Consider the following 12880-nt stretch of genomic DNA (forward strand, 5'->3'; position numbering starts at 1 on the left):
CAAACCCGGCCCCAGCTATATTTTATCAAACCTGGCCCTGGCCCTGGCCCCGGTCAAATATCAACTCCAGTCACTTACTACACAATAGTTGCATTTTTTATTAATAGTGATAATTAAATTAAATAACTGTGATAATATTATATATGCCTCATATTAGTATATTTATTTCAGTTAGTTTTCAGTGTAGAAATCGGTTTTCAGTGTCGGTTTGAATGAAGTTATTTTCTGTTATATCTGCCATAAAGAATTAATTTATTTTGTTTAGAAATAATGACCAAGTATAAAAATAAATTTAAAACTTGTGGCTCATTAAAGACAAGTTCAAATAGAAAAGCAAAAAAATTTGATTGATATGATTTCAAGTGATTAAACATCAAATGCAAAGATAATTTGGTTAAAATGTGAGTATTCAAACAAGTCTTCAGAATCAAAAAGTAAGCTGTTCTGTTCTATATTTACATACAGTCAAATTGCTCAAAATTTCACTTGTGAAAAAGTAAAATTCAGTTATAATTTATGCCTTGGTGTTGTTCCTTTTCTTAAATAATTAATTCTAAACAATGAATCTTATAGCAAAATTTCTAAAAAAACTCAAATGGATTTACATATTTGTTTGGGATTACAGACAATGAAATAAAAATATCTTATTGGAGTTCTGAGTTCTTACGTAAAGCATCATCTGGTGACGTTTATTCTAAATATAAAAATTGTTTAAGTTTTTTGGGTTGTGATAAAGCACTCCAAGTTTCTTTTGATGGTCCTAATATAAATTTAAAGTTTTCAAATCTGATAAATGAAAGCAGATAAGAAGATTTTCTTGACCCTTTAATTAAAATTGGGACATGTAGCTATACCATTTATTATTCTTTGCAAACTGGAAAAAAGACTACTGACATTGAGAAATTACCTACTTTTATGTATAAAATATTTTATGAGTCTCCTTCTCGCAGAGCTGATTATGAATTTCTAACAGCTGCTACCTTTTTTAGACTACCCTCTTAAAGACTGAGCACACTGATGGATTGAAAATAGTAATGTTGTTAAATGTTCTTGATTCAGTTGACCCAATATTATAAAAGTTATAAAGATTTGGAAAAGCTTACCAAAATCACCAGTTTTTGATTGATTTGCTAAAGCTGTGAAGATGCCATCATTTCATTGAAACTTAGATTTTTTTAAGAAACAGCAACACGATTAAATGATTTACTTATCTCTTTAAACTGACAATCTAGTTTAATCTGGTGTCACTTCTTGCTTAGTCACTAAACAATATGACAACAATCCTTCATAGTTTATGCTGCTGCTTTTTAAGAAAATATGTTTAAAAAAAGGCAAACTCTGTATATAAGCTGTTCAAAGTTAACTTTACTGATAAAGTGTTATTGAATTCTGTTGATCTTGGCTTTGAACAAAACATCGTAAACATTGTGAAAGCAAAAGTTTGGTACTACAATACTTGTCTATTTTATGTACTCTCGAGTCCTTAATACAAGAGAGGGTGGAAATTTTAGTCCAGATCTAATAAACAGGAAGGGGGGGGGGGTTAATAAAAGGAGGGGGTGGGAATCTTTTTATGTAACAATAAAGGTATTTTTTATAAAAAGTTTCAGTATAAATTCAAACTATTATTATATACAAAACACGCATAAAACTATTTAAATCTAGCGGGGCTTGCAGTTTACTTTTGAGTACCTAATAAAGAGGGTGTTTATTAAGTTGTTTATTAATTTTTGGAAAATTTTCCCACCCACCCTAAGCTTATTAAGAACCCCCTGTTCATTAATTTTTACTTGTTATCAAAAAAAAAAAACTTTCAGTGTAATCAGGATTTAAAAAATGCTGACCAAGTAAATCTGAATTTGTCGAAAATGAGCTCTTAATTTATTTCTTACCAAAGTATAAAACTTATATCAGTATATTAAATCCTATAGAAATTATAATAAAACAGCTCTTATGCTAAGTTTTCTACTTTGGTGAGAAATAAATCAAAAACTCATTTTTGATAAATCGAGATTTACTAGTTTAGCAATTATTAAAGCCTGTTTACACTTACTTTTTCTTTTTGTGGGTGGAAAAATTTCCAAAAATTATTAAACGTCCCCCCTTCCTTTATATTAAGGAATCAAAAGTACACTTTTTATAGAAAAAGAACAAAACGATTATTCAAAATTTTTGTCAAATGTTGTTAAGGCTAACACTGAACTATTAAGAAAATTCAAAGGCTCTAAATATCAATTGGACTCATTTCTTTGGAAGCACATTGATTCTAATTCCAACTATAAATCCCTTTGGTCTATTGTCCAAATAGTTTTGGTTTTATCTCATGGTCAGGTCAACAAAATGATTCTTGTTGAAAATCTTAACATGATAAGTCTTATTTCTCAGCATTTAGTATGCGAATATATGAAACAAAAAAACTTTGAACCTCACAGTTTTTCATTGTTAAAGAATAAAGTTTCATTTCCTGATGGTAGTTTAATGTTCTCATTTCTGGTCTGCTAAACTAGTTAATGCCAGAACGGATATTGGGTTCTAAAAAATTGCTTCAGCAAATCCATATCATTTAACTTGAAAAATGGCATTATTTAAGAGTAATTCCATGTCAATTGAACCAGGCCATGTCACCATACATCTCAGATTTTGCTGAATTTTATACAGTTGAGAGTACTTAGTAAAACAAGAAATTCTTGAAATTTTTAGCCTCTAGCTCCAAGAGGATCCTGAAATATGATCATTTTACTTTCAACTGATCTTGGCCAGGCCCCTCTTGTCCTCTCAGAACTGAGACCTTTGTTTAAAGGTTCCAAGTCACAAAGCTTTAAAAATATTTGATATTTTGACTTAAAAATTTGTACCTGACTATTTTCAGGGTTGAAGAATCCAATGAAATAATCAAAAATATAAAAAAATATTTTTAAGTACCTGTAATTATCAATTTAAATCAATTTAGGCAATTTTTTATATACCTGATTTTGATGCTCAAGAAACCCACGTGGCCTTGATGATATTAAAAAAAAATATTTTACACATTATTCTAAATTTTATGATCTTTCAGAAAACATAAGAATTTTGATCTGCAAGTATATGGACTTCCATATATGGATAAGGGGGCACAGGCCCCACTTTTTTGTAGCGGAATCTTGCAATACATTTTCCACTACCTTTCAGATTAGCTAGAGCTATGAAAGTTTCTGTATTTTTTTAGTGTCAATAAACGAGCATTTTAAAATTAAAAAAGAGCCCAAGAAACTAGGGGAGGGGGCTGGGGGCATGTGCCCCACTTTTTTGAGCAGAATCTTGAGATGAATTTTTCACTATCTTCCAGACAAGCTGCAGCTCTGAAACTTTCAGCATTTGTGTAGTCCTGATGAACATGCGTTAAAATTATTTCAGGTCAGATGACCAGATAGTCCATGGGGCTGGGGCACCTGGGACCATGCCCCACTTTTTTTCTCAAAAAATTTTTTTTTTTTCTTTAAAACTTATTTAAGATAACTTTAAAACTATTGTCTTCAAATTTTTTTTTAGATTAACATTTTTAACAATGTTAAACATTTCATATGTTTAACAATGTTATCAATGTTTCCCAAAAATTTGGGAAACATTGATAACATTGCTTCCCAAATTTTTGTGATTTATATTTGTTCCATTTGGTTTTGATCATTCTATGTTCAATAATCTTTTAAAAATGTTTTAAGAAGCTAAATGTTTATAAGAATTTTGATTTGCATGTATAAGATTAAAAACAGTCTAAAGTAATGATTTTAACAGTATTTTATTTTGTATAATTTAAAATTTGAATTAAAAAAGAAAAATATATTTTGCTAATTCTAAAATGGTAACAGCAAGTTGTTAACAGAAACAAAAAACATCCTGTCATTACACTAGTATAGAAGAAATTTGTTACCTATTAAAGTCATTATTAACATTTCTAACATTAACAAATTGAATATAATTAAACTTTGTGAAAAGGAAACTTTTTTTTTGTCAAAGTAAGATAAAAGAAATCAATCACTGTTTAGTTTTGTATTACCATGGTGATTGCTTAAGTTGCTTTCATTAAATTAATTACTATTGGTTTCTCATTTTTAAATTAATCTCAAATTGTTTTTAGTGTTACAGTAAGAATGGATTCATGTGATTTTGGAAAAAAGTTAAATGATACTTGTCATAAACTAAGTTATTGTAGAAAGATTGATTTAAAGAAATTTGATTGCTATAGAGAAGATGCCAGAGAAAACAGTAGGTAGAAAACAACACATGCAAAAGCGCCTTATTTTATGTAATCTTAAAGAACTTTATGTTTCTTTTAAAACTAAATATCCTCAAGAAGTTATTGGATTTTCTAAGTTTTGCAGTTTAAGACCAAAATGGTGTATAACTGTTGGAGCATCAGGCACTCATTCTGTTTGTGTATGTACCCTCCACCAAAATGCAATACTCTTGACCAATGCTATACAAATAAAATGTACTTACAAAGATCTTATGACAAAAGTTGTTTGTGATGTTACAAGTAATGAGTGTATGGTTCATCGATGTCCGAACTGTCTAGGTATAGTTTCTTTAAAGAAGTTTCTGGATGCACAACTAATTGACAATGACGAGGAGGTGTCATTCAATCAGTGGCAGAAAAAAGACAGAACAACATTGATCTATCAGACAACAACAATGGAAGAATACAAATTGATGTTATCAAAGGCAATAAACAAGTTAACAGCTCATTCCTACATTGCAAAATGTCAAGCAAGATATCTAAAGCAACAAAAGGAAAATTTAGCAAAAGGCTGCTGTATTGTCTTAGGTGACTTTGCAGAAAACTTTACTTTTGTGATTCAAGATGAAATCCAAAGTTACCATTGGTTCAAAAGTCAATGCACATTGCACCCCGTTGCCCTCTATTTATTAAACGAAAATGACCAACTTGAAGAAAAATCGTTTTGCTTCATGTCAGAAGATAATGAGCATGACACTGGTTTTGTGTATGAAGTTCAAACACAAATAGTTAACTATTTAAAAGAATATCATCCTAAAATTTCAAAGATTCTTTATTTTTCTGATGGTTGTGCTGCACAGTATAAAAATCACAAAAACCTTTACAATATCTGTCTCCATAAAAATGATTTTGACATTGATGCAGAGTGGACATTTTTTGCTACAAGCCATGGTAAGTCACTATGTGATGGTATTGGTGGCACTGTAAAACGATTAACTATAAATGCAAGTCTACAAAGGCCCATAAATGACCAGATATTGAATTGTAACAAAATGTTTGACTACTGTACTAACAATATTAAAGGGATTATTGGTTTTAAGATTGAAAAAGAAAGACTGACAGAATTGCGCACCACTTTGAAAACACGTTTTGAGCTAAGTAAAACAATTCCTGGAACTAGGAGCTATCATCAATTTAAACCAGAATCTATAGATACTATTAGCTTTAAACGAACAAGTGAAGATGTTCATATAACAGGCATTTTTCTTTTTCTGGAATTCAAAGTTCTCAAAATGATCAGCAAAATAACATTGATGCCTTGAAATTGGGTGAATTCATTATGTGTAAATATGATGCGTTTGATTGGATTGGTATGATCAATGAAATTGATAATATAGAGCAAGATGTTATGGTAACACTCATGCACCCGCACGGTCCTTTTAATAATTTTTTCTGGCCATCTAGAGTAGATGAGTGTTGGGTGAAAACTACCAACATAACTTGTATAATTGATGCACCTGTAACAACAAATGGACATTTTTATACTTTGACCATCGATGCATCTAATCTTAGCATCGATGCAAGCTAATCTTAACATTATCTTGACTTTCTTTTTTTTGTATTTTATTTTGTAAATAATGAAGTAAAACAGAACAAGTATAAAGCAATAACAATTTTTGAATACAATATTTTCAAAGTTATCTTAAATTTAAGACACATTTATGTGTTTTAGAAAAAAAAAAAAATTTTTTGAGAAAAAAAGTGGGGCATGGTCCCAGGTGCCCCAGCCCCATGGACCATCTGGTTGTCTGACTTGAAACAATTTTAACGCATGTTCATCAGGACTACACAAATGCTGAAAGTTTCAGAGCTGCAGCTTGTCTGGAAGACAGTGAAAAATTCATCTCAAGATTCTGCTCAAAAAAGTGGGGCACATGCCCCCAGCCCCCTCCCCTAGTTTCTTGGGCTCTTTTTTAATTCTTTCTCTCGTTTATTGACACTAAAAAAATACAGAAATTTTCATAGCTCTAGCTAGTCTGAAAAGTAGTGGAAAATGTATTGCAAGATTCCGCTACAAAAAAGTGGGGCCTGTGCCCCCTTATCCATATATGGAAGTCCATATACTTGCAGATCAAAATTCTTATGTTTTCTGAAAGATCATAAAATTTAGAATAATGTGTAAAATATTTTTTTTTAATACCATCAAGGCCACGTGGGTTTCTTGAGCATCAAAATCAGGTATATAAAAAATTGCCTAAATTGATTTAAATTGATAATTACAGGTACTTAAAAATATTTTTTTATATTTTTGATTATTTCATTGGATTCTTCAACCCTGAAAATAGTCAGGTACAAATTTTTAAGTCAAAATATCAAATACTTTTAAAGCTATGTGACTTGGAACCTTTAAACAAAGGTCTCAGTTCTGAGAGGACAAGAGGGGCCTGGCCAAGATCAGTTGAAAGTAAAATGATCATATTTCAGGATCCTCTTGGAGCTAGAGGCTAAAATTTTCAAGAATTTCTTGTTTTACTAAGTACTCTCAACTGTATAAAAATCAGCAAAATCTGAGACGTATGGTGACATTTTTAAAATTTTCTGGCTCAATTGACATGGAATTACCCTTAACCAGTCCAAACCAACATAAGTTACTATAGTATATATAGATATAGTTTAAAAAAATTATAGAAATATTGTACAAAAAAAGTCTGTTTACACTAATATATACATAAATGTATATATATATACACATATATATATATATATATATATATATATTTTTTTTTGTTAATTCACCTCACCAAGGCCCAGTAGGCCACTACAGACGAGGAGGCTACTTAATTGTAGTTATAATCCTCTCTCAACTCTATAACTCCAAAACACTAAACTTGACAAACAAGGCCGCTGCGCGGATAAACAAGTTGAGCGCAGTACTACCAGGGACGTTGTGGGGATCGAACTCAGAACCTCTCGCTTATGAAGTGAGCGCACTACCACTACACCGCTACTGATTTATATATATATATATATATATATATATATATATATATATATATATATATATATATATATATATATATATATATATAATAATAAGCATTCATTTTAATTGTGTGTGTGTTTTTTTTTCTTCTTTTTTTTTTTTTTTATTGTTAATGTTATGTTCATTGTTATTAATTAAAAAAAGTATTGAAATTGTGAATCATATGAAATGGTTGATTTGCCTCGATTTACTGGATCACTTAAACCAGCCACATTAGAATGGAATTCACCTATTGTTCAGATAAAATTAAGAGAAGAACTGCAACAGAAACGCAAACTTGTTAAAATCACCAATGGATTGACATGGAAAGAGTTAAAATGTGCTCACAATCAAAACAACTCCAAAAAAGTATGAGTTTTGATTAAATTGCTATTGTTTTTTTGAAGTTTAATTGGAAGGAAGATAATCTACCAATGCAATAAATTTGTTATTAATTTGATCCAAATCACATCTGTTTTTGTTGTAGAGTCAATTACTAAAGGAATTATTTGAATGTGCTAAAGACATGGGTATGTTCTGTTTTTTGCAGCTTCTCATCATTTTAATATTGTTCATATGCATTTAAAAGATTTTCAGAGTCTTTGTTGCTATTTCTGTTTTAGTTGGTAGAGATACAACTCAAGAAGCATTAGAAGAGTCATCTGCTTTTTTGTTCGAAGCGCTTAAAGATACATCTAGTATTTCATCTTTAGAATCTCTAAAACTTCAACAAGTTTTCGGACCTTTTCCTGCTACACTTGCAACAAAGGCATTCGAGTGTGTTCAGCAATTATCATATATAATATCAAAGAAGTCTGATGAAAGTAGTGGAACTGATCAATTAAACTCTAATTATTTTGGCCACAATATAAAATTAGACTTTGACTTTAGTGATACAAATTTTGAGAATTTATATGAAGAATATGAAATTGAAAGTAGAACATCTGTTTCCTCTGGTGATTCATTTGTTCAACATTTTCGTGACACACTTTTATTGCATCAAAATGTTGATCTTGAAAAACAGGTGTGTCAAAATAATCTGAGTTCTTCTTGGCTACAGGACCAGTGTGATGTTTATGTTAAAACCAATCCTGGTTCTATTTGTTCCTCTGATTTAGCATCAGCTATATATGACATTTTGGCTACATCAAAGTCAAATGATGAAATACAAAACGAACTGTTCGATTTAGTTGGTTTTGATGCATTTGATTTGATACTTAACCTATTAGAAAAAAGAAAAGAAATTATAGATGCTGGTTCTGTAAAGAAATCTGGTATAAACAATGTAACTGAATTCCAATACATTGACCCAGTACATAAACTTCGCAAGCCTTTGCTTGGTTCTCAAGTAACAATACATGTAAGTTAACTTTGTATTTTTTAAAAGGTAGTTTAAAGGTTGTTTAGAGTTTATATTATTTTTATTATATTCATATAAAGTTACAATTTGAATATTTTTTTTTCTTGATAATTTAGAAAAAAAATTTATCATAGAAATGCTTAAATAGTAAAAACTAATAAATGTTAACTAATAAATGCTAACTAATAAAAAACATAATAAAATAACAATATTATTATTTATTAGTATTGTTATGTTATATATACATTAATGTGAGCATTAGTAATCTACTTTACTTAAGAGTAATGACTTAGATGGTTGGGATTGAAACCCAACCATCTAAGTCACTTCTTCTAGTTACTTCTTCTACTTCCACTAGGATTAAAATCCAACCATCTAAGTTACTTCTTCCAGTCCCTTCTTCTAGTCTGTTTCTCAAAAACAACTGCTCAAGTTCAATGTTATTAATCAAAATAAGAATTAATTAAAAAAATTAGGTAGTTATAATTTTTAATTACTTTTGACAACTTTTGTAATAAAAGCACATCAGTTTATTTTAAAAACAAAATTTCCAAGTATTTTGTAACTGGCCAAATTTTTTTATTTTGTCACAAACCTCTTCTAATCATATGACTCCCAGACACAAAACAATCAGTTTTAAATTATTGGTCTAATTTGCAATAGAAGGATAAGTAAAAAACCCAAAACCAAAATTTGATCAAAAAACTAGTCTCGATTGTTTTGTTTATAAGTTGGCACACCAGTGCCAACTTATAAACAAAACATTTATGCCATTGTGGAAAATTAGAAATTGAAGGCAATTGGTCAATTTGACAGGCTTACACATAAAATTTACAGTCGATTATTTTTTTTGGGTGGTCAAAATTTGTACTCTATTCTTTGTTTAAGTTTTTACCTTAGTAATAGTTCTTCATGTCTAAAATTTAAATATATACAAAAATAACTTAATGCTTCAACATTAACGAATTTGTATTTAATTTAAAACAATAATTTTAAATAAAATCAATGCATTTTTTAAATGAAAGTGCAAAAACTAACATTCAAATTACTGTTGGTAATAGTACTAACTATTGATAAATTTAAGATCAATTTTAAATTTATCTACAAATCATTCATTCGTTTATTGCAATTTGTGGTAAAAGTTTACGAGAAAATAAACAAGAAGATTTAAAGATTAAAAAAACATAGTGACTAAGTATAATTTAAAGAAAAAATGTTCTTAGTTAAGGACAGCAATTATTATGTATTATTATATTATTGTTAAAATATAATAAATATTTTTATTAAAATAACAAGTAAGAACTTCAATCATTTATGAAAACAAGATTGTTACCACCATTAAAGGTGAGAGTAATCTAAAATAAGTGAGGCAAATTAATTAATAGATAATATTAATGTCATATATTATATTTGTAAACAATAACGCATGAAATTTTACAATATTCATTTTCCAAAAGACACATTGTATTTTGTGAATTAATTTGTTTGTTTTTTCATAAAATTGAAATTTTATTAGTGTATTAACTTTATTTGTTTTAACAAGTTTGTATATTTAATGTTTAAAGTATGGCTTGTTGCTTTCTGCTACCTTTTTCATCTTTTTTGTAGCATACATGTTCTGCTGTGAAAAACTGTGTTAAACCGATCCATAAAATGTACACATTGATGTAGTTCAGTTTTAAAAGTAATATATATTAAGGTACTTTAAGTAATTATTCACCAAGTTATATTGTTTGGTAGACCTACCTTTAAATAGTACTCCAAACTTGTCGGTTGACATTTTAAATAAGTCTGAAGGTTATCAATTAATAAGATTTATAAAATCTTAAAGCTTAAAATGCTGATTTTTTCCATAAGCTTGCTTCATATGGTGTATTTGGTAAAATTTTTGAGATTATCAAATCATTTCTTTCTAACCACTTTATTAAAGTCATCCTCAAAGGCCACCTCTTTTTCATTTTCATTACCTTCTGGGGTGCCCAAAGGTTCTATCCTTGGTCCTGTATTGTTTCTTATCTACATTTTTACTCTTCCTGACATCTTACATCTAAAATGGCTCCTTTCGCTGATGATTATATTTTACACAAAAAAATTCTATTTTATCAAAAAGACTTTTTGTCTTGACAAAAAGTCTTTTTGATAAATTATTGACATTCATATATTGATGAATGAAAACCCTCTCACTAAGTCCTCTTCTTTATGTCTTCTTGGATTATCATTCACTACTGACCTCTCATGGAAAACCATATACGTAATCTATGGCAAAGTTAGCATCTGCTAAGTTTGCTTCACTTTATCGTGCATTTCTTTACTTGTTATTCTATTCTTTACCACTACAAATCTCTTATTCGTCCCTGTATGGAATACTATTGTCATATTTGGGCTGGTTCTTTTAATGATGCCCTTTCTCTTCTAGACAAGGTCCAATAACACATTGTAAACATAGTTTGATCTGCTCTATCTGCTAAGCTTGAGCCTCTTTCCCATCATCGTAAAGTTGCATATTTATCTCTTATCTACAAATACTATCATGGTTGCTGCTCAAATGAGCTCATTATAGCTTGACTCATCATTCAGCAAAGTCTCATTCTTTTACTGTATCTGTCCCTTTTCTTCTGATTGGATAGCTATTGTAATGATCAGAGCAGTCTGAAAAGCTTTGACTAGAATGAAAAATTTCATGTTTAAATTCAAGAGATTATATTATACAATTTTTAACAGAAAAAAACAATCCTTTTATCTTAAAATTAAAATTTTATACTAATTTTTATTAAAGATAAAATATATATTGCATGTATCAATACTTATGTGGTCATGTTCCTAATGCAGCTTTCTTTTATCAAAGCTGTATTACTCCAGTACTGATTAAATATCAACTCAGGTTGTTTACTAGCTGCAGATTAATGTCACCAATTGCAGATCTGGGGCACTGTACAGGCCGCAATGGGTGACAAAAACAATTTATTCTTTGAAAATTGAACTATTGTTTACCAGAAATGAGCTCAACATTTTCACTTGCTAGTCAATCTTATCTTCAGTGGTGGTTATCATACAAGCTGATGCACCTATGATCGATATTTTGTACAACATTTTCTTGGCTACAAGAGTGTCATTTTTTATTCAATTGGATTAAAAATATTGCTGCATCTGATTTGCATATAGTTTTATTACTATTATTAGCTGTTAATTTAATATAAGTTTGTTAATTTAAGATCTTTGAGTCTTAAATTAACAAACTTTTAAATTTTTATATTAAGTTTTATACCTTGTTAACTGACTGAGCAATTAAATGCTCTTATTGTACTGCTGATTTATTAACCATTGCACAGTGGGCCAGAATTGTATAAAAATGGTAAAGCTATTTATGAGTTAAATATTGGCATATAATACATGTTTATAGAGGTTTTTGAAGCAAAGGATTTCATTTTTGGGCTCCATTTTAATTTTGGAGTGGTCATGACTATACAAGTGGTTATTTTAGGGGTTGTCAAGAGTGGTCATAGGGTTGCAATGGTTTTTAAATTAAATGGGATATGTTGTATATCTAACTGTGATTAGGGAATTCAAATCTGGGCATATTTGGTCTTTATAAGTGGTCATGACTGCTCAAATGGTCATTTTAGTGGTGGTCAAGGGTGGTCCTGAGATGTCTCAATGTTTTTCAATTATATAGGGTATGTTGTATGTCTTAATATAGGTAATTGATATCAGGAAAATCAAATCTTGCCATATTTGCACATGTAGGTGTGGTCATGGGTTGTCAAAACATTTTCGTGATTTTTATTTACTTTATGTACTTAATTTTTTTGATATTGTGAATATAAAAAAATAATGTTCAATAAAATTAAACTTTATTAACATGTTTTTTTATATATATATATAATAATCTAGGTGATATACATCATACATTAGTACATCAAGAGCCCCTTGGCCTCCTCAGGTTGATTGGAGTCTTTGATTTTTCCCTGACTCCTTATTCTGAACACCTCAGTAACATAGCTGCAAAGCATTTTCATCATAAGGTCATAATTTGTTTGAGGCATGGAGAGTTTCATCTTCCCTCGTCCTCCCTTCCCCTAAATGTGAGGGTAACAAGTTGATAAAAAAATTTCTGTATTATTCTCAACTAGACTTATATTCATCAAAAATTTTAAGTTTCATATTATTATTTCTCAGCGTTCAAAAATTATGACCATATTAAGTTTAAACCCCCCTCAATTTGAGGGGGTTACAAATTTTATATGATCATAATTTTTGAACGCTAAAAAATAATACTATGAAACTT

General features: G+C 29.5%; 1 protein-coding gene across 1 annotated transcript in view; it reads left to right on the plus strand.

The window, feature by feature from the left end:
• Window positions 1-262: 262 nt before the first annotated feature.
• Window positions 263-12880, plus strand: part of LOC101239914 (activating signal cointegrator 1 complex subunit 3) — an 88113-nt gene continuing 75495 nt past the window's right edge. Inside the window, exons 1-4 of the mRNA XM_065796322.1 lie at window positions 263-434; window positions 7401-7604; window positions 7723-7765; window positions 7859-8595. Of these exons, the coding sequence (XP_065652394.1) occupies window positions 7425-7604; window positions 7723-7765; window positions 7859-8595 (960 nt within the window). The 5' untranslated portion in view covers window positions 263-434; window positions 7401-7424. The remainder of the gene's footprint in view (window positions 435-7400; window positions 7605-7722; window positions 7766-7858; window positions 8596-12880) is intronic.

This window comes from Hydra vulgaris, chromosome 04 (assembly GCF_038396675.1).
Source record: "Hydra vulgaris chromosome 04, alternate assembly HydraT2T_AEP".
NCBI classification, from domain to species: domain Eukaryota; kingdom Metazoa; phylum Cnidaria; class Hydrozoa; order Anthoathecata; family Hydridae; genus Hydra; species Hydra vulgaris.